This window comes from Amblyraja radiata, chromosome 2, assembly GCF_010909765.2.
Source record: "Amblyraja radiata isolate CabotCenter1 chromosome 2, sAmbRad1.1.pri, whole genome shotgun sequence".
Taxonomy (NCBI): Eukaryota; Metazoa; Chordata; class Chondrichthyes; order Rajiformes; family Rajidae; genus Amblyraja; species Amblyraja radiata.
Genome location: NC_045957.1, coordinates 8,499,042 through 8,519,674, shown reverse-complemented (window position 1 = coordinate 8,519,674; position 20,633 = coordinate 8,499,042). Strand labels below are relative to the sequence as shown.

General features: G+C 47.2%; 2 protein-coding genes across 7 annotated transcripts in view; one reads left to right on the top strand and one right to left on the bottom strand.

Annotated features, from left to right (window-relative positions):
- The window catches only part of hsf1 (heat shock transcription factor 1), an 83,095-nt gene extending 72,015 nt beyond the window's left edge, over nucleotides 1-11,080 (bottom strand). For 3 of the 6 annotated variants that reach the window (XM_033041778.1, XM_033041804.1, XM_033041796.1), the window contains exon 1: nucleotides 10,698-11,079. In XM_033041778.1, the coding sequence (XP_032897669.1) occupies nucleotides 10,698-10,793 (96 nt within the window). In that variant the 5' untranslated portion in view covers nucleotides 10,794-11,079. Of the gene's footprint in view, nucleotides 1-10,697 lie in introns of all 6 variants that reach the window. The other 3 variants (XM_033041770.1, XM_033041788.1, XM_033041813.1) reach the window with 2 other exon arrangements.
- A 258-nt stretch (nucleotides 11,081-11,338) lies between these two features.
- The window catches only part of bop1 (BOP1 ribosomal biogenesis factor), a 185,473-nt gene continuing 176,178 nt past the window's right edge, over nucleotides 11,339-20,633 (top strand). Inside the window, exon 1 of the mRNA XM_033041756.1 lies at nucleotides 11,339-11,552. Coding sequence (XP_032897647.1) covers nucleotides 11,442-11,552 — 111 coding nt within the window. The 5' untranslated portion in view covers nucleotides 11,339-11,441. The remainder of the gene's footprint in view (nucleotides 11,553-20,633) is intronic.

Genomic DNA, 20,633 nt, shown 5'->3' with positions numbered 1-20,633 from the left:
TAATTTACGGTGGGTCTCACATCTCCATGGAGGAGGCCTAGGACAGAAAGGTCTGATTCGGAATGGGAGGGGGGGTTGAAGTGCTGAGGCACCGGGAGACCAGGTTGGTTATTGCGAACCGAGCGGAGGTGTTGGGCGAAGCGATCGCCAAGCCTATGCTTGGCCTCACCGATGTAGAGCAGCTGACACCTAGAGCAGCGGATGCAATAGATGAGGTTGGAGGAGGGGCAGGTGAACCTCTGTCGCACCTGGAAAAGACTGCTTGGGTCCTTGGATGGAGTCAAGGGGGCGGGAGGTAAAGCAACAAATGCAGCATTTCCTGCAGTTGCAAGGGAAAGTGCCAGGAGAGGGGGTGGTTTGGGTGGGAAGGGACAAATTGACCAGGGAGTTACGGAGGGAGTGGTCTCTGCGGAAAGCCGAAAGGGGAGGAGATGGGAAGATGTGGCCAGTGGTGGGATCCCATTGGAGATGGTGAAAATGTCAGAGGGTTATTTGTTGTATGTGATGGCTGGTAGGGTGGAAGGCGAGGACAAGGGTGACTCTGCCCTTGTTACGAGTGGGGAGATGGGGAGTGAGAACAGAGTTACGGGGTATAGAAGAGACCCTGGTGAGAGCCTCATCAATAGTAGAAGAGGGGAACTCCCGTTCCCTAAAGAATGAGGACATCTCCGATGCCCTGGTTTGGAACACCTCATCCTGGGTGCAGATGCTGCGTAGACGGAGGAATTGGGAGTAGGGGATGGAGTCCATACAGGAAGCAGGGTGGGAAGAAGCGTAGTCCAGATAGCCATGGGAGTCAGTGGGTTTATAGTAGATGTTGGTCAGTAGTCTGTCACCTGCGATGGATAGTGAGGTCTAGAAACGGTAGGGAGATGTCGGAAATGGTCCAGGTGTATTTGAGTGTCGGATGGACGTTAGTGGTGAAACGGGTGCAGGAGGTAGCACCAATGCAGTTGTCAATGTAGCGGAGGTAGAGTTCAGGGATAGGGCCATGGTACGCCTCGAACAAGGATTGTTCGACGTACCCTACAAAGAGGTAGGCATAGCTTGGGCCGATGCGCGTGCCCATATCTACACCTTGGATTTGGAGGAAATGGTAGGAGTCAAACGAAAAGTTGTCAAGGGCAAGGACCAGCTCCGCTAGGCGGTGGAGAGTATCAGTAGACGGGGATTGGTTGGTTCTGCAGTTGAGGAAGAAACGGAGGGCTCACTATCTCCATCGCAGGTGAAGACCCTCCTGGTGGGGGATGGGGTGTAGAGTGACTGGACATCCATGGTGAAGATGAGGGAATGGGGGCCTAGAAAACTGAAGTCATGGAGGAGACGAAGAGCGTGTGAGGTGTCTTGAACATAGGTAGGGAGGGATTTAACCAGGGGGGATATGACGGAGTCGATGTATGTGGAAATAAGTTTGGTGGGGCACGAACAGGCAGAACCTTGGTTATTGCGAACCAAGCGGAGGTGTTAGGCGAAGCGATCGCCAAGCCTACGGTTGGTCTCACCGATGTAGAGCAGCTGACACCTAGAGCAGCGGATGCAATAGATGAGTTTGGAGGAGATGCAGGTGAACGGCTTTAGACCTTTTTATTTTAAACTGCCGGTGGGATTTCAAGCGCCTCAACTTCTCCACTCCCCTTTCTCACTCTAACCTCTCCCCCCTCTGAACGTACAGCTCTCACCAGGGTCTCTTCTATACCCCGTAACTCTGTTCTCACTCCCCATCTCCCCACTCGTAACAAGGGCAGAGTCACCCTTGTCCTCGCCTTCCACCCTACCAGCCATCACATACAACCAATGGGTCTGCCAGGACAGTCAGGTTTGTGGATTTTGGGGAGAAGGTAAAATCGGGCCCTGCGGGGCTGGGGAACAATGAGGTTGGAGGCTTCGCAGGGCAGAGAGCCGGAAATGATGGTCAGTGATAGTGTTAGAGATAGTGGCCTGGTGCTCGTCTGTGGGGTCATGGTCCAAGGATAAGTAGGAGGAGGTGTCTGAGAGTTGGCGCGTGGCCTCAGCCTTGTAGAGATCAGCGCGCCAGACTACCATGGCACCTCACTTGTCAGCAGGTTTGATCACCCAGTCTGGGTTGTTGCAGAGTGAGTGGAGGGCTGTACGTTCAGAGGGGGGAGAGGTTAGAGTGAGAAAGGGGAGTGGAGAAGTTGAGGCGCTTGAAATCCCACCGGCAGTTTAAAATAAAAAGGTCTAAAGCCGTTCACCTGCATCTCCTCCAAACTCATCTATTGCATCCGCTGCTCTAGGTGTCAGCTGCTCTACATCGGTGAGACCAACCATAGGCTTGGCGATCGCTTCGCCTAACACCTCCGCTTGGTTCGCAATAACCAACCTGATCTCCCGGTGGCTCAGCACCAACTCCCCCTCCCATTCCGAATCCGACCTTTTTGTCCTGGGCCTCCTCTATGGCCAGAGTGAGGCCCACCGTAAATTGGAGCAGCACCTCATATTTCGCTTGGGTAGTTTACACCCCAGCAGTATGAACATTGACTTCTTCAATTTTAGGTAGTCCCTGCTTTCTCCTTCTTTCCCCTCCCCTTCTCAGCTCTCCCACAGCCCACTGTCTCCGCCCCCCGACCCCCATCAGTCTGAAGAAAGGTCTCGACCCGAAACGTCGCCTATTTCCTTCGCTCCATAGATGCTGCCTCACCCGCTGAGTTTCTCCATATTAACATAATGAATCACTTTACCACCACTGATTAAAATATTTGAGATGTAAAACTTGGATAATCAAGAGTCAATTGATAGCAAATGGACGAACAGATAATCAATAGAATCACTTAGTTCTATTAAAAAGAAATACTTAAGGTACAATTTGAAAATATTTTTCTGCTTTGTTACCATTTCTTGCTCAACGAAAGCAGAAAAATCTTTTCAAATTGTACCTTAAGATTATTTGTTTTTAATAGAATTAAGTGATTTAATTAAATACTGAAACTGAAAGATCTCCCTTCAAAACACAACAATACTTGCCCTGACCTAAACTAAGTCCTGAATTATTTTGACACAATAAGCGAGTTTGGTATTCCGACTGCGCATGCCCATGTCATAGGTCACTGGAGATAAACACTGGAGGGTGCGGATCTGCTGTGTGTTATCTTTGGTTATCTGACCTTCGTTTCAGCCAGTGCTTTATGCTTCTGGGTCCATGGTCGGGGTCGGGCGCCGCCGCTGGGCCGTAACCCCCCCCCACCCGTGAGCCTGTGGGCCACCGCCCCGGATGTCTCAGATGGGCTACCCGGGGAGGGGGGTAAACGGGACGGTCCAGCGGCGGCTCCGGGGACACGGGTTCGACCCCGGTTGCGGATGAGGCACGGAACTGTGTGCACTCTCCCGTCTCCCACTGTCATCTGCCCCCTCTCTCTCTCGCTGTTACACCCGCTCTACTGCTACCTGGCACCCCGTTCCTCAGATTAAATATATTTTTACACATAAATCACGAATAAAGATAAGAATTTACATGCAATTTATGCAGCCAGCACTTCATTCACTTTTTCTTTATAGCCAGTGACCTTCGACAAATATGATGATTCCTTGCGTTTCTCGGAATACCAAACTCGCTTATTAAAATTGTCAACAACAAGCTAAAATGAACAGCTGAATGAATCCAGGGAGGCACATGGACTGGATTAGAAAACTGGGACTAGATTCAAAAAGGCAAGAGGAAACACATGGCTGAGAGTGCACAACATTTACAGCATTCTACTCAGGATCAGCACAGACTAAAGAACTGATGCTGCTGTTCAGATTTGTTTCTTTAATCAACACTGACATTAAGGAGATAAGAGATTTATTATAAATTGGACTAAATTTTCTAGAATGTGGACATAACGTTTGATTTGTGCATGCTTGCAGATGTCCCAGTGGAAATGTGTGAAACATAAAACATAAAGTGAATGATGAGATACAAAGTAATGATATTTAGTTTATAATCCACCAGATCTAGTCATTTTGTTTCATCATGAAAAAATATTTGAAAATATTTTGCGAGAAAAATCATTGACCGTGATCATTATCGAAAACCGTTTGCAATCTTATTGGATCACATCACAAAAATACTGGCAGTCTGAGTGGTAACTCTGATTCACCCCCAGCAATAATCCTCCCATAAATAGCAGTATAAATAATTTACACCAGCTGTCATAACCCCAGTTAATATTGCTAGTTCACCGTCTTGTTCCAAGTCAGTGTTCTATTTCTTCTATTAAAAAGTATCCATTGAATCATCAAGGTGGAGGAATCACGCATCAACTCATGCCTCGTCCTCTTTCAGTCCTACCCCCCAAATCTACTCACTTAGCCCATAAAATTTCACTGTACCTTCATTGGTTAAGTGACAATAAACATAAACTTGAACTTGAAATTACTTTCCCTACTGTCATCTAATTATTATTTGTTGGTTGAGATCAATTCTGTTTTGTAAAAATCACTTTTACAGGGAGCGAGCTCCAGATCAGAACTATTTTCTGCACAGCTTCACCATCCTTACAAACCCCACCGACCCAACCCGACTTCTGCTCTTGTTCTTAAACTGCTTGCATAAATGTTGCTCACTGAAGGTTTTAAAGTGCATAGAGATGCTATGGGCAGGACATTCTCCCAGTGAAAGTCATAAAAGTCAATAGAAGGCTTCCTCTTCTAAAGATGATGCCAATGGCACTTTCCAGTGTCGCTGCCCTTTGGTCTTTGAGCATCAGCAGCATTGCATTGACCCCAGCCTAATGCTGACCTCAGACATTGTACAGTAATCAGAAAGGCATGCAATGTCATCTCATGTCCGTCTATAAACGTAACTAACCAGCATTATGGGAAGGGGTCATGCATGGTATGTAACAAAGTAATGGGCAATAAACTGAGAAGTAGAGAAAGCCCAAACAGTTCCCAATGACACTGAATAATACTATCACCACGATCCATGACTTGGGGAAATCGAACTTTCTTTTGGGTGGTGGGGGGGGTGTGAGTTTTCACTGATACAATTTGATAAAAGCAGCACGGTTGCTGTTATTCATTTACTATCTACAAGTATAGATCCAGTCATCTAAATGGATGCAGCCACGGCATTAAAAGCTCATCACTTCCGAGCACGGAACTGTTTAGCCAATTAGCATTCTGCTACAGAACAAGGTATTCACCTCCTCCGATACCCACACAACATATTTGCAGGGTGCACACACCGAAGAATATTGTGTAAACATTTACTAATTCTGATAGTCTTTCCTTCCTCTCTAAGATTTAGGCCTTGCCAAATACATCAATTTCTCTGGAACACTTGTCTTCAAACTCAGCAACACTTCACAAGTTCTACACAATCACTGGGTCAAAGTCCATAAGTTTAATTACCAACACTTGTGGAGAAGTGAACAGTATAGGAGTTGCAGTAACTCATCTTAGTTGCAAAATCGGATAAATATCTCCCTCATCCAAAAGTAATCATGTGAAAGCTGAACGCTTTCCACCCCCACTCCTCCAACTTTACTGATATCAGTTAATCCAGCAAAAGTAATCGCTCCTCTCCAGCCTCTTGTTTTTTGTAGTCCTTTTCTTTTCATTGTGTTATTGAATGCGTGCAAATTATCTACAGTTAATGTTTGTGTGTGTTGCCTGAATCTATGTGATGCTTATGCAAGCAACATTTTAATTGTGACTGTATCTCACTGTACTTGTACACACGATATGGATAGGAAATGTTTAGAGGGATAAGGGCCAAACTCCTGAAAATGGGACTAGTTTCTTGGTTGACGTGAGCGAGTTGCGCAAATGGCCTGTTTCCTTGCAGTATATGACTATGACAATAAACTCGACATTACAAAATTATACATTTTGCATTTAGTCATTTTCCAGTCATTTTCCAAACTCTTGCTCCCAAGTTCTATAAGCGAGTTCGGTATTCCGAAAAACGCAAGGATCATGGGATTTGTCAAAGGTCACTGGCTACAAAGAGAAAGCGAACAAAGCACTGTCTGCATAAGCTGTATGTAAATTCTTATCTATATTCATGATTTATGTGTAAAATTATATTTAATCTTAGGAATGGGGGTGCCAGGTAGCGGGAGAGTGGGTGCAACAGTGAGAGAGAGGAGGCAGATGCCAGTAGTAGACAGAAGAGAGCACACACAGACCCACGCCTCATCCGCAGCCCGGGTCGAGCCCATGTCCCCGGCGCCGCTGAACCACCGCTGGACCACCCCGTTCCCCCTCCCCCCCCAGGAGGCCCGTCCCCACCCAGGGGGCGTTCGGAGACGTCCGGGGCGACCCCGGAGGGCCGGCCCACAGGCTGGCGGGGTGGGAGAGTGGTGGGGCTGCTCCAGCCCAGCCCCGCTGCTACTCCTGAGGAACCCATTCCTTTTCTCTGGGGATGCTGCCTGTCCTGCCGCAGCACCCCGCGCACACCCACACCTCGGCGGGGTCCACGCTTGGTGTTACAGCGGCTCGGCTGGACGGGCAGCATCCTCGGAGAAAAGGAATGGGTGACTTTTAGGGTCTAGACCCTTCTCCGGAGATGTGGCCTGGCGCCCGACCCCCGCCGCCACCAAACCTCTCCGTCTGAGTCACAACACCCTCCAACGAGCCCGGCCCGACCTCCAGACGGGGACGGCGGCGCTGGAGACCCGCGCTCAACCATGGACCCCGACCCCACGGAACAGCACTCACTGAAAAAAGGTCCAATAACCAAAATACAACACACAGCAGATCTGCACCCTCCAATGTTTTATCTGTAGTGACCTATGACCTGGGCATGCGCAGTTGGAATACCAAACTCGCTTATTCTAGTGATGACAAAAGAATCTAAGCTAATAAATCATCTCTGTGGTATATTTTCGAAGATTGAAAACAAATTAAACTAAAACTAAAAACCTTTCTTTCTCAGATGGAAGACAAAGATCCCATGATAGTACCACTTATCCCTTAATCAATACCAGATCTAATAATTTTCACATTTTTGTTTCCCGTTTGGTTCAAATAGTTTTACAAGCCAATTTAGCAGGAAAACATTTGTTTGGAAGGTGCCATTTATCAATTTCTGTTGGTAATAAAGCAGTAAATCATTAATATCATTTTTCTTAGGATTTCTTAGAATTCTTTGTGGATTATGTTGCTCAAAAATTTATTTGAAGTTGGAGAATAGTTAGTGAAAATCAGCAGTAATCCAGTTGTAAAATAAACAAAAGATGTTGGACAGATTATAACTTGAAGATCAAACCACGTACATGTTATTACCCATGTATTTACTGATATACTTTTAAATTTAAAATATGCTTTTGTTCTGATGATTCAAAATTTACTTTGGCTCCAAAAACCATGTTAATGAAAATATTACAGGGAAAGGAAAAATTAGAAATTTCGACCAGGCAGAGGGAGAGCAAGGAGGGAAGAGACAATGACTTTGAGACTTTAAACTGTGTTGAGTGTTTGTTATTTATTCTATGTTATGACTGCAGGCTAAACCATTTCATTGCACTGAAAAGTGCAATGACAATAAATTGAATCCAATCCAATCCAATTCAGACAAGCATTTACCTGTCTGAAATGCCCAAGGGTAAGCACAACAGAGGCCCACAGATCCCTGCGGAACTTGACTGGTTTGTCTTCGATCAGTAAATCAGGTATGACATGAACAATTTACTGTTCATCCCATGCATCTTAATCCAGTCTTTTTCTCAGGGTAGAATGTCAAATATTAGAGGGCATAAATTTGTCAAGAGGGTGAACATTTAAAGAAGATTTAGAGAGCACTTTTTTTATTTTAAACACATAGTGGCTGATGCCCAGTACTGACTACCAGAGAAGGTGGTAGGAGCACATACAATAGTAACTTTTAAGACTCATTTAAATGGAGGCACAAACTGGAAGGAGCAGAGGGATGAGGATCGCGAGCAGATAGATGGGATTCGTTTGGATTTGCATTATTGTCGGTGCAGACATCGGGCTGAAAGGCTAATTCACATTGGCAGACAGGAAAGGTCTATTCCTGTCCTGCATTGTTCTATGTAAATAACTTTCACATCATCCTTGTATTAAAATATAAGAGCCTATGTTTCGAATGGCCTATATAGTGGCAATAATCAGCATATTATGGCATGGCACTAAAACGTGTTGAACGTTCCTGAGTATTGCATTTTATTGTGAATGCTGCAAATGGCACAACGTTTGCAGATATTAAGGGGCATAAGTTTAGTATAGACAATAGGTGCAGGAGTAGGCCATTCGGCTCTTTAAGCCGTTCAATATAATCATGGCTGATCATCCACAATCAGTTCCTGCCTTCTCGCCATATCCCCTGAGATTGGCCTACAGTGCCTTCTGAGGCAGAGAATTCCATGGATTCACAACTCTCTGGGTGAAAAAGTTTTTCCTCATCGCAGTTCTGAATGGCCTACCCCTTATCCTTAAACTGTGGCCCCTGGTTCTGGACTCCCCCAACATCAGGAACATGTTTCCTGCCTCTAGCGTGTCCAATCCTTTAATAATCTTATATGTTTCAATAAGATGCCCTCTCATCCTTCTAAATTCCAGAGTTTACAAGCCCAGCCACTCTATTCTATCAACATAGGACAGTCCCGCCATCCCGGGAATTAACCTCCTGAATCTGCACTCCTATGCTGCAATTCCTCCAGTTTGATGACCTCGAAAAGATCATCCACACATTTATCTCCTCCCGCCTCGATTAATAATAATAATAATACATTTTATTTATGGGCGCCTTTCAAGAGTCTCAAGGACACCTTACAAAAATTTAGCAAGTAGAGGTAAAACAAGTAAGCGGAATGAAATAAATAGTAGAGACATGACTAGTACACAAATTAAAGACAGAATTCAGTTCAAAACACAATATGAGGCAATTCAAGCACAGATGAAAAGGGAGGGGGACGTGGGGCTAAGGATAGGCAGAGGTGAAGAGATGGGTCTTGAGGCGGGACTGGAAGATGGTGAGGGACACGGAATTGCGGATCAGTTGGGGGAGGGAGTTCCAGAGCCTGGGAGCTGCCCTGGAGAAGGCTCTGTCCCCAAAACTGCGGAGGTTGGACTTGTGGATGGAGAGGAGACCGGCTGATGTGGATCTGAGGGACCGTGAGGGTTGGTAGGGGGAGAGGAGGTCAGTGAGATATGGGGGGGCCAGATGGTGGAGGGCTTTGTAGGTGAGGACCAGGATTTTGTAGGTGATCCGGTGGGAGATGGGAAGCCAGTGAAGTTGTTTGAGGACTGGAGTGATGTGATGCCAGGATTTGGTGTGGGTGATGAGTCGGGCGGCTGCGTTCTGGACCAGTTGGAGTCGGTTGATGTAGGTGGAGCTGATGCCAAGGAGAAGTGAGTTGTAGTAGTCCAGTCGGGAGGAGATGAAGGCATGGATGAGTCTTTCAGAAGCTGGAGGTGTGAGAGAAGGTCTGATTTTGGCGATGTTGCGGTGAAAGAAGGAGGTTTTAATGACATGGCGGATGTGAGTCTCAAGGGAGAGGGTAGAATCAAAGATCACGCCAAGGTTGCGGGCCTGGGGAGATGGGGAGACAGTGGTGCCATCGATGGAGAGAGTGGGGTTATTGATTTTGCTGGGTGTGGATTTGGAGCCTATGAGGAGGAATTCTGTTTTATCGCTGTTTACTGATTACTGCAACTCCCTTTGCACTGGCATCAGCCAATCTTCCCTGTCGCGCCTGCAACTGGTCCCGAACGCCGCAGCGAGACTCCTATAACGTTAGTACCTCCATCAATGTAAAGCACTTTGGTCAACGAGAGTTGTTTTTTAAATGTGCTATAGAAATAAAAGTGACTTGACTCCTTCAATAGCAAGAATATAGTAAAGTGTCTTGATGCAAGAAATGAACATGATCTGCCCAAGGTGGTGAATGGTGTAATCTGGAGTGGGGGGGGGGGGGGGGGGGGGGGTGGAGAAAATTACCAAGGATGGGGAACATGATTAATGTAGAGTCAGTATAAGTGGGTGGCTGATGTACTTAGTGGACCGATGGGCCTGATCCCATGCTGTTATCCATCTGACTCCACATTGAATAACTAAATAAAAGACGAGGGGTTCAATGGGTCACTTCGATTCTTTGTGGTCTTGAATACTCAGCCTTCTTGCTTGATAATTTGTAAACATCGAGACTAAATCAGCAAAATGCTGGGGGGGGGGGGCTCAGTACTATTGCAAATGCATAAATCTTTAAAATTCCGCAGTGCCCTGGGCTGTTTCAATTTGGAGGAGGCTGGGTACAAATCAGTTCACCCGTTTGTTTTATTATTCGCGTGACAGGTAGAAGTAAAAATGATCAGCGTTGGTCTTCGTGAACAATAGGATCGGGTAATTTAACTATTCATTTGTGTGTCACCATTCAATGACACTAAATTAAATGTAGACCGCACCAGTGAACACTGGATCGACAGTCACGACCAAGGTTATACATCCATTCAGGGAGTTAAATGACAGTTCCACTCCTCTCCGCAGTAACTAAAGTACGTAAACGTGGAAAGTTAAGCCAATAATAATTACACTTGTTAAAAAAAGTGTCCACTGACAAGCCAACTTAATAAATATTGTCTCAGCAGTGGATAAAGTGCTTCAATTTAAGCGCAATCGCGGAGGTTGGCCAAGCCTTTATCTCTAAGAGTCTAACGCCCGGGCCCTCCCGTTTGTTTGCGCCTTTCGCCCAGGCCCCCCCCGATTCCCAGCCTCTGCTCTGATCACTTACTGCGCTCCAGCAGATGAGCTCGTTGGTGTCGGGATCCTCGATTAAAGTCCACAGCTTGGTGAGGAAAGCGGGCACGTTGCTGCCGTGCGCGTCCATCCGGAGCCCGGGGAAGGCCCCAGGCCTGGGAGCCGGCACAGGGAGGAGCGGTGGTGTGGGATGGAGGGGAGCAGAGAGAGTAACTGTTACCAGGCGACTGTCAACGCCCCGCACCACAGGCGCTTTCCCCGATGCGCAGTCACAGGGGAGGGGGGGGAGAAGAAGAAGGGAGGAAAGCTTTAAACACTGTCTACTGTGAGCTGGGAGACAGCGCTTAACCCGCCTCAGCGCGGTCCCCGGCAACGGCCGCCATCTTACTCACGCAGCAGCAACAGCAGCAACTCTGCTCCACGCCCCTCCCTCCTCCCCCTCCCTCCACAAAAACCTTACATTCTACCTCAAATTATCCACCACCACATTATATTCTCCTCTCTACATCGAAAACCAAACGATGTATTTAATCAAGGGGGCTGACAAGTCAAAAATCAGGAAAATCATATTTGACCCTTGACCGCTGTTCTATTTTTTTTAAATAACGCCAACCAATCCACACTTTCTGTCGATCCGGTTTGCTTTTGTCGGAATGCCAACGGTATGCCCCGTTTTGGGGTTTTTTATTTTATTTTAAACGAATAAGGTTGGTGGTGGTGATGATGACCTGTGACCTGCCTTGGCCGCTGCCTCTGCCTCGGCCGTTCCTCTAGTAAGATGGCGGCAGAGAGCATGTCGGTGGCCGGGAGGAGCGGCGGCGGCGGCAACATGATGATCGGGGGGACCAAGAGGCTGGCCCCGGCCCCGGGCCCCGAGCTTCAGGAGCAGGTTAGTAGTGTGTGGGTGTTTGTGGAAGTTTGCGCCAATCGATCTGTCACCTTGTGAGAGAAGCGCGGCGTGCAGCGCTGATCCTGGATACTCGTAACGTGGGTTAGGAAGCCGAACATGCGACCAAAGATTTTAGAGGAGCTCCTCTATCATCTTTGCATGCGACTGCTTTCTTGTTTCAAGGGGGAGAGGGGGAGAGGGGGGGGAGACTCCTTCCCACAGGTATAGACTGAAGAAGACTTGGAGCGTCCTATCTGATGAATTTCAGTCTTTTGAAGTTGGCTCCATGGAAGATGGCAAACTCCATGGAAGAAGCAAACTTTCATGCCAAAGGAATTCAAGGGGAAATACATATCCAGCCATGGATTGTGCAGTTGAATTCTAGAAATGATACAGAGAGCGGCTGCTTGGCCGATAATAACCAAGTGCATGAAGAAGAGTGTTTATACCTCTTGCACTAGGTCCATATCTCTACCAGTCATCTCCACTAGTCATCACTGTTCAAGTACAGAACAACGTGGTTAGTAAAGGCACTGGTAGAAGAACCACCAGGGACAAGGCGATTTAACCCTGCAAGCCTTTTCCATTATTGAATATTATAACTTACCTGCAACACACCTCCCCATGCATTCACTTCACCTGCATCCTTTTGCAGATTACTTCTGCTGCAATGCCCGCTTTCCCAGGTAGCTCCATGCCATCAAGAAATGGGAAGTTTTATCAGGCCACTTGACTGCTTCACCTTGTCTTTTGGGGAACTGCAAATAACTGAAAGGCAGGCAGACAAGACAATGCAGGTGCTGGAATCTGGAACAACAAACAATCTACTGGAAGAACTCAGTGGGCTGAACAGCATCCATGGGAGAAAATGAATTGTTGATGTTATAGTTGAAATCCTGCATCAGTAGTAGATTGTTGTGGCATTCCATAAATGACAGTCTGCCAACTTAATAATAATAATAATAATACATTTTATTTATGGGCGCCTTTCAAGAGTCTCAAGGACACCGTACAAAAATTTAGCAGGTAGAGGAAAAACATGTAAGGGGAATGAAATAAATAGTAGAGACATGACTAGTACACAAAGTAAAGACAGAATACAATTCAAAACACAATATGAGGCAATTAATGCACAGATGAAAAGGGAGGGGGACGTGGGGCTAAGGATAGGCAGAGGTGAAGAGATGGGCCTTGAGGCGGGACTGGAAGATGGTGAGGGACACGGAATTGCGGATCAGTTGGGGGAGGGAGTTCCAGAGCCTGGGAGCTGCCCTGGAGAAGGCTCTGTCCCCAAAACTGCGGAGGTTGGATTTGTGGATGGAGAGGAGACCGGCTGATGTGGTTCTGAGGGACCGTGAGGGTTGGTAGGGGGAGAGGAGGTCAGTGAGATGTGGGGGGGCCAGATGGTGGAGGGCTTTGTAGGTGAGGACCAGGATTTTGTAGTTGATCCGGTGGGAGATGGGAAGCCAGTGAAGTTGTTTGAGGACTGGAGCGATGTGATGCCAGGATTTGGTGTGGGTGATGAGTCGGGCGGCTGCGTTCTGGACCAGTTGGAGTCGGTTGATGTAGGCGGAGCTGATGCCAAGGAGAAGTGAGTTGCAATAGTCCAGTCGGGAGGAGATGAACTTATAGTATTCTCATTGATTCCAATCATTTTTTGATCTGAACCATGTGAACAAGGAATTTCATTGCAGCCTGGCGTTTTTGTATCTAAATTAAACCTAATATGAAACTAATTAATCCCAAACTAACTAATGTCCATAAGCATGGAAGCAGGCCCTTTGGCCCACCCTGTAATGCCATACTGGGCTAGTCCCATTTGCCTGCATATGGTCCATATCCCTCAAAACTATTCCCATCCATATGTTTAAGAAGGAACTGCAGATGCTGGAAAATCGAAGGTAGACAAAAATGCTGGAGAAACTCAGCGGGTGAGGCAGCATCTAAGGAGCGAGGGAAATGGGCAACGTTTCGGGCTGAAACCCTTCTTCAGACTGACTTCATGATATTCCCATCCATATTTGCCTAAACGTCTTTTGAAAGTTATAACTGTATCCACTTCTGCAGTTTCCTCTGGCAGCTCATTTCAGATACGGACCAAACTCTAATCTCTCGCCTTAAGCCCAAGTGCTCTAGTTTTAGAATCCTCTAGACTGGGAAAAACACAGAGTGTTCACTTTATCTATGCTCCTCATGATCTTGTACATCTCAGTAACATCTTTCAGCCTCCTACAATTCATAGAAAATGGTCCCAGTCGATCTAACCTCTCCCCCCCATCACTCAAGCTTGGAAGTCCGGGTAAGTTCCTGGTGAATCTCTCCTGCGCCCTTTCCATGCTTAATGCCATTTCCCCTATTGCTGTGCGACCAGAACTGCTTACAGCACTCCCAGTGTGGGCTCATTACTGATTTGTACAGGTGCATCATGATGTGCCAACTTTTGTTCTCGATACCCTTCCCAATGAAGGCAAACATACCAAATGTCTTCTTCAACTACACTTTGAGTATTGTCTTCAGTTTTGGTTGCCCTGCTGTTGGAAAGTTGCCACTAAGTTGGAAAGAGCCCAGAAGGGAGGTGTGCAAAGTCATGAGGGGCATTGATAAGGTTAATGCACAGTTTCCCAGAGAGGGCAATCTAGATGATAGAGGAAAGATTTAATTGGAACTTGCGGGGCAACTTTTTCACGCAGCGGGGGATACATATATAGAACAAGCTGCAAGAGGAAGTTCTTAAGACAGGTACAATAACCACATTTAAAAAAATGTTTGGACCGGTACATGGATGGGAAATGCTTCAAGTGATATGGGTCGAATACGGGCAGATAGGATGAGTTTAGACACAAAATGCTGGAGTAACTCAGCGGGACAGAGGGAATGGGTGACGTTTTGGGTCGAGACCCTTCTTCAGACTGAGCGTCAGGGAGAGGGAGTTCAGTTACAGAGATAAGGAAGTGTAAGAGATCAAAAGAGATGCAGATCAAGGAAGATGTAGAATAGACCATTGTTAGCTAGGAGAAGGTGACAACAAAGCAAACAGAGATACCATGTAATCAGAGGGACAGTCAGACTGGTCAAACTCAGAAGGGGGAGGGATGGAGAGAGAGGGAAAGCAAGGGTTACTTGGAGGTCAATATTCATACTGCTGGGGTGTAAGCTGCCCTAAGTGAAATATGAGGTGTTGTTCCTCCAATTTGCACTGGGCCTCTGACAATCGAGGAGGCCTAGGACAGAAAGGTCAGTGTGGGAATGGGAGGGGGAGTTAAAGTGGTTGGCAACCAGGAGATCGGGTAGGTTTAGGCGGACTGAGTGGAGGTGTTCAGCGAAACGATCGCCGAGCCTGCGCTTAGTCTCGCCGTTGTATAGGAGTCCACACCTGGAACAGCGGATACAATAGATGAGGTTGGAGGAGGCTCAAATGAACCTCTGCCTCACTTGACAAATACAGTCGAGGTCATTTGACGGAGGTATAGGGACAAGTGTTGCATCTCCTGCGGTTGCAGCGGAAAGTACCTGGTGGGGAGGGGGTGGTTTTTTGTGGGAAGGGATGAGTTGACCAGGGAGTTGCGGAGGGAACGGTCTCTGGGAAAGGTCTTTGTGAAAAGGGGTCAAATCGACAATTTGAGAAGGGAAAATTGGAAGTGTCAGTATTACAGTTGAGTAAAGGGGGCTATGGAGTCATGAGGGAGTAGCTGGCCAAAGTTGACTGGAAAGATACCCTAGCAGGGATGACAGTGGAACAACAATGACAGGTATTTCTGGGACTAATACAGAAGGTGCAGGATCAGTTCATTCCAAAGAGGAAGACAGATTCTAAGGGGAGTAAGGGGTGACCGTGGCTGACAAGGGAAGTCAGGGACAGTGGAAAAATAAAAGAGAAGAAGTACAACGTAGCAAAGATGAGCAGGAAGCCAGAGGATTGGGAAACTTTTAAAGAGCAACGGAAGATAACTAAAAAGGCTATACGGGGAGAAAAGATGAGGTACGAAGGTAAGCTAGCCAAGAATATAAAGGAGGATAGTAAAAGCTTCTTTAGGTATGTGAAGAGGGAAAAAATGACCCTTTAAGACTGAAATGGGTGAATTTATTATGGGGAACAAGGAAATGGCAGGTGAGTTAGACAGGTACTCATTAGTGGGCACAATTAGAGTACTTGGTGTTGGGGGTAGGGTATTGACATGGATAGAAATGTTTTAAGAAAGAACTGCAGATGCTGAAAAAAATCGAAGGTAGACAAAAATGCTTGAGAAACTCAGCGGGTGAGGCAGCATCTATGGAGTGAAGGAATAGGTGACGTTTAGGGTTGAGACCCTTCTTCAGACTGATGTGGAGGTGGGGCGGGGGGAAGAAGAAATGAGGAGGCGGAGACAGTAGGCTGTGGGAGAGCTGGGAAGGAGGGAGAAAGCAAGGACTACCTGAAATTGGAGAAGTCAATGTGCATACCGCTGGGGTGTAAACTGCCCAAGCGAAATATGAGGTGCTGCTCCTCCAATTTGCGGTGGGACTCACTCTGGCCATGGAGGAGGCCCAGGACAGAAAGGTCGGATTCGGAATGAGAGGGGGTTGTAGTGCTGGGCCACCGGGAGATCAGGTTGGTTAGTGTGAACCGAGCAGAGGTGTTGGGCGAAGCGATCGCCAAGCCTACGCTTGGCCTCACCGATGTAGAGCAGCTGACACCTAGAGCAGCGTATGCAATAGATGAGGTTGGAGGAGGTGCAGGTGAACCTCTGCCTCACCTAAGGACTTAAGGACTCTATCCCCGAACTCCCAATTCCTCCGTCTACGCCGCATCTGCACCCAGGATGAGGTATTCCAAACCAGGGCATAGGAGATGTCCTCAAAGGAGGTTCCCCTCTTCGACTATAGATGAGGCTCTCACCAGCGTCTCACTCCCCATCCCCCCCCACTTGTAACAGAGTCACCCTTGTCTTCACCTTCCACCCCACTAGCCGTCACGTACAAAAGATAATCCTGTGACATTTTTGCCACCTCCAACGGGATCCCACCACTGGCCACATCTTCCGATCTCGTCCCCTTTCAGCTTTCCGCAGAGACCACTCCCTACATAACTCCCTGGTCAATTCGTCCCTTGCCACCCAAACCACCCCCTCCCCTGGTACTTTCCTTTGCAACCGCAGGAAATGCTACACTTGTCACTTTCCCTCCCCCATCCAAGGACCCAAGCAGTCTTTCCAGGTGAGGCAGAGGTTCACCTGCACCTCCTCCAACCTCATCTATTGCATCCGCTGCTCTCGGTGTCAGCTGGTCTACATCGATGAGACCAAGCGTAGGCTTGGCGATCGCTTCGCCCAACACCTGCTTGGTTTGCACTAACCAACCTGATCTCCCGATGGCCCAGCACTTCAACTCCCCTTCCCATTCCGACCTTTCTGCCCTGGGCCTCCTCCATGGCCAGAGTGAGTCCCACCGCAAATTGGAGGAGCAGCACCTCATATTTTGCTTGGGCAGTTTGCATCCCCAGAGGTATGAACATTGACCTCCAATTTCAGGTAGTCCTTGCTTTCTCCCCCCTTCCCCTCCCCTTCCCAGCTCTCCCGCAGTCTACTGTCTCGGCCTCTTCCTTTCTTCTTCCCGCCCCCCCCCACCTCCACATGAGTCTGAAGAAGGGTCTCGACCCTAAACGTCACCTATTCCTTCGCTCCATAGATGCTGCCTCACCCGCTGAGTTTCTCCAGCATTTTTGTCTACCTTGGATAGAAAATTGGTTGGCAAACAGGAAACAAAGAGTAGAGATTAACGGGTCCCTTTCATAATGGTAGGCAGTGACCAATGGGGTACCGCATGGCTCAATGCTAGGACCGGAGTTATTTACTATATACATTAATGATTTAGATGAAGGGATTAAAAGTAACATAACAAATTTGCAGATGACACAAAGCTGGGTGGCAGTGTGAACTGTGAGGAGGATGCAGGGTGACTTGGACAGGTTGGGTGAGTGGGCAGATGCATGGCAGATGTAGTTTAATGGGGATAAATGTGAGGTTATCCACTTTGGTGGCAAGAACAGGAAGGCAAATTATTATCTGAATGGTGTCAAGTTGGGAAAAGGAGAAGTACAATGAGATCTGGGTGTCCTTGTTCATCAGTCAATGAAAGTAAGCATGCAGGTACAGCAGGCAGTGAAGAAAGATAATGGCATGTTGGCCTTCATAACAAGAGGAGTTGAGCATAGGAACAACGAGGTCCTTCTGCAGTTGTACAGGGCCCTAGTGAGACCACACCTGGAATATTGTGTGCAGTTTTGGTCTCCAAATTTGAGGAAGAACATTCTTGCTATTGAGGGAGTGCAGCGTAGGTTCACGAGGTTAATTCCCGGGATGGCGTGGCTGTCGTATGTTGAAAGAATGGAGCGACTGGGCTTGTATACACTGGAATTTAGAAGGATGAGAGGGCATCTTATCGAAACATATAAGATTATTAAGGGATTGGACATGCTAGAGGCAGGAAACGTTCACGATGTTGGGGGAGTCCAAAACCAGGGGCCACAGTTTAAGAATAGAGGTAGGCTATTTAGAACAGAGATGAGGAAACACTTTTTCACCCAGAGAGTTGTGAATCTGTGGAATTCTCTGCCTCAGAAGGCAGTAGAGGCCGATTCTTTGGATGCTTTCAAGAGAGAGTGCTGTCAGGATATGGGGAGAAGGCAGGAACGGGCTACTGATTGTGGGTGATCAGCCATGATCACAGTGAATGGCGGTGCTGGCTCAAAGGGCCGAATGGCCTACTTCTGCACCTATTGTCTATTGAGATGGGAAGATGTGACTAATGGTGGGATCCCGTTGGAGGTGGCAAAAATGTTGGAGGATTATGGGCTGATGGGGTGAAAGGTGAGGACTCTGTCCCTATTGTGACTGGGGGGAAGGGGAGCAAGAGTGGAGCTGCGGGATATCGAAGAGACACTAGCGAGAGCCTCATCTAAGATGGAACGTAGATGAGCATCTTGGTGGTCATGAATGAGTTGAGCTAAAAGACCTTTTTTCATGATAAATGACTAGAGTATTGGCCGTGTAGAAAAGGTGGACAAATGTGGATTGTTTTCTGTGAATAAAAGGAGTGGAGGTTGATGGTGACCTGAATGTATAAAATTATGAGAGGCATAGACATGCTCAGTAGCCTTTTCTTCGGGGTGGAACTGTCAAATACTAGAGGGAATTTCTTCAAGCAAAAAGGGGAAGGTTTGAAGAAAATGTAAATAATTGATAGATACCTGGAACACGCTGACAGGTGGTGGAAGCAGATACAATAGTATGTTTATGAAGCATTTAGATAGACACATGAATAAGTATGGAATGGAGGGGATCGATCGTGTGCAGGCAGATAGGACACACCAATGGCAATTAACCTTCAAACCCACGTCTCAGGGATGTGGGATGAAATGGGAGTGCCCGGAGAAAAATATGCATCGATCACAGGATGACGTGCAACTCCACATGGTCAACATCCAACATAAGGATTGAACCCGGGTCTCTGGCACTGTGAGGCAGCAGCTCTGCCAGCTGCGCCACTGTGCCACCCTTACTGAAATTGGAGACTTCAATGTCCATGCCATTGTGTTGTAGACTATCCAGGCATAATGTGTTTCTAAAGTTTGTGTTTGGCCTTGCCCTGATAGCAGAGGAGGCCAAGCACTGCCAAGGAATGGGAAGGGGAATTAAAATGGACGGCACCTGGAAGATCCCAATGTCCACAGTGGACAGACCACAGGCGTGAAGCAAAGCAGTCCTCTAGTAGAGGAGGCCATAGCATGAGCACAGAATGCAATAGATGAGATTGAAGAAGGTGCAGGTGAATTGCTGTCTCACCTGAATGGGCTGTTTAGGCCTCTGGATGGAGGTGGGAGGAGGTTTTTGGACAGGTGTTAAAGCTCCTACAGTTGAAAGTGAAAGGACCTGTGTTACCTGAGCTAAGCTCATTTGCCAAAATTTGGCTCATATCCCTCTGAACCTTAGTGGTGGCACCTGGGTTTCAGGTTGGGACCCTTCATCAGACCCTTGCTCATCCGTCTATTCTCTCCACAGATATTGTCTGACATACGGAGTTCCTCCAGCATTTTGGTTTGCTTAAGATCTGTTTTTTCTTGTATCTCCATTTTACCACTGTGAATTCTTCTCAAGGTGTGCCGACTTTGAAGAAGTTGGTTTCTTTGTGGATGCTCAAGTGACTTTGTCTCTGATTCCTGCTGTTTGACTATATCTTGACAGTCTGAAGAATGATCCCAATTGAAAACTCACCTGCCCATTCCCTCCAAAGATGCTGCCTGACCTGCTGACGTCTCCAGCTCAGGTTTAGTGCTTTGCTCAAGATTCCCGAATCTGCAGTGTCTTGTGTCTTCAATACTTTGGAAATGTTTTCACAAGGAGGTGCACAATTGTGGTGCTTGTAGTTGAGGAGGAAGCATGTGGAAATATTGGATGGTGTTAATGAAGGTGAGGGTGAAAATATTGTGTCGGTGGTAACTTTGAACATAGAAAAAATTATCAGTCTTGGATAAAATAAGAACATGAGAAATAGGAGCAGGAGTAGACCATCCGACCTTCCAGCCGTTACCCCAATCTTCAATATTGTGCTTGATCCTCTGCCTTGTCAAGTCAAGTCAAGTCGAAATGAAAGGGGCGATGCCTGCGGATTGTGCAAAAAAACTGCAGAACAGAATAGAACAGAATCAGTATTTACATGTTAGAAAAAATATATTTTTTAAAGACACAACACAACGGTAAATTAGTACAGTAAATTAATCCGTGGTGAGATCAGAGTTTACAATCCTGATGGCCTGTGGGAAGAAACTCCGTCTCATCCTCTCTGTTTTCACAGCATGACAGCGGAGGCGTTTGCCTGACCGTAGCAGCTGAAACAGTCCGTTGCTGGGGTAGTAGGGGTCCCCCATAATGTTGCTGGCTCTGGATCTGCACCTCCTGCTGTATAGGTCCTGCAGGGGGGGCGAGTGTAGTTCCCATAGTGCGTTCGAACAAATGCACTACTCTCTGCAGAGCCTTCCTGTCCTGGGCAGAGCTGTAGTTGGCACCATTTGCCAGTGCTACCCCATAACCTTGATGCAGCCAATGC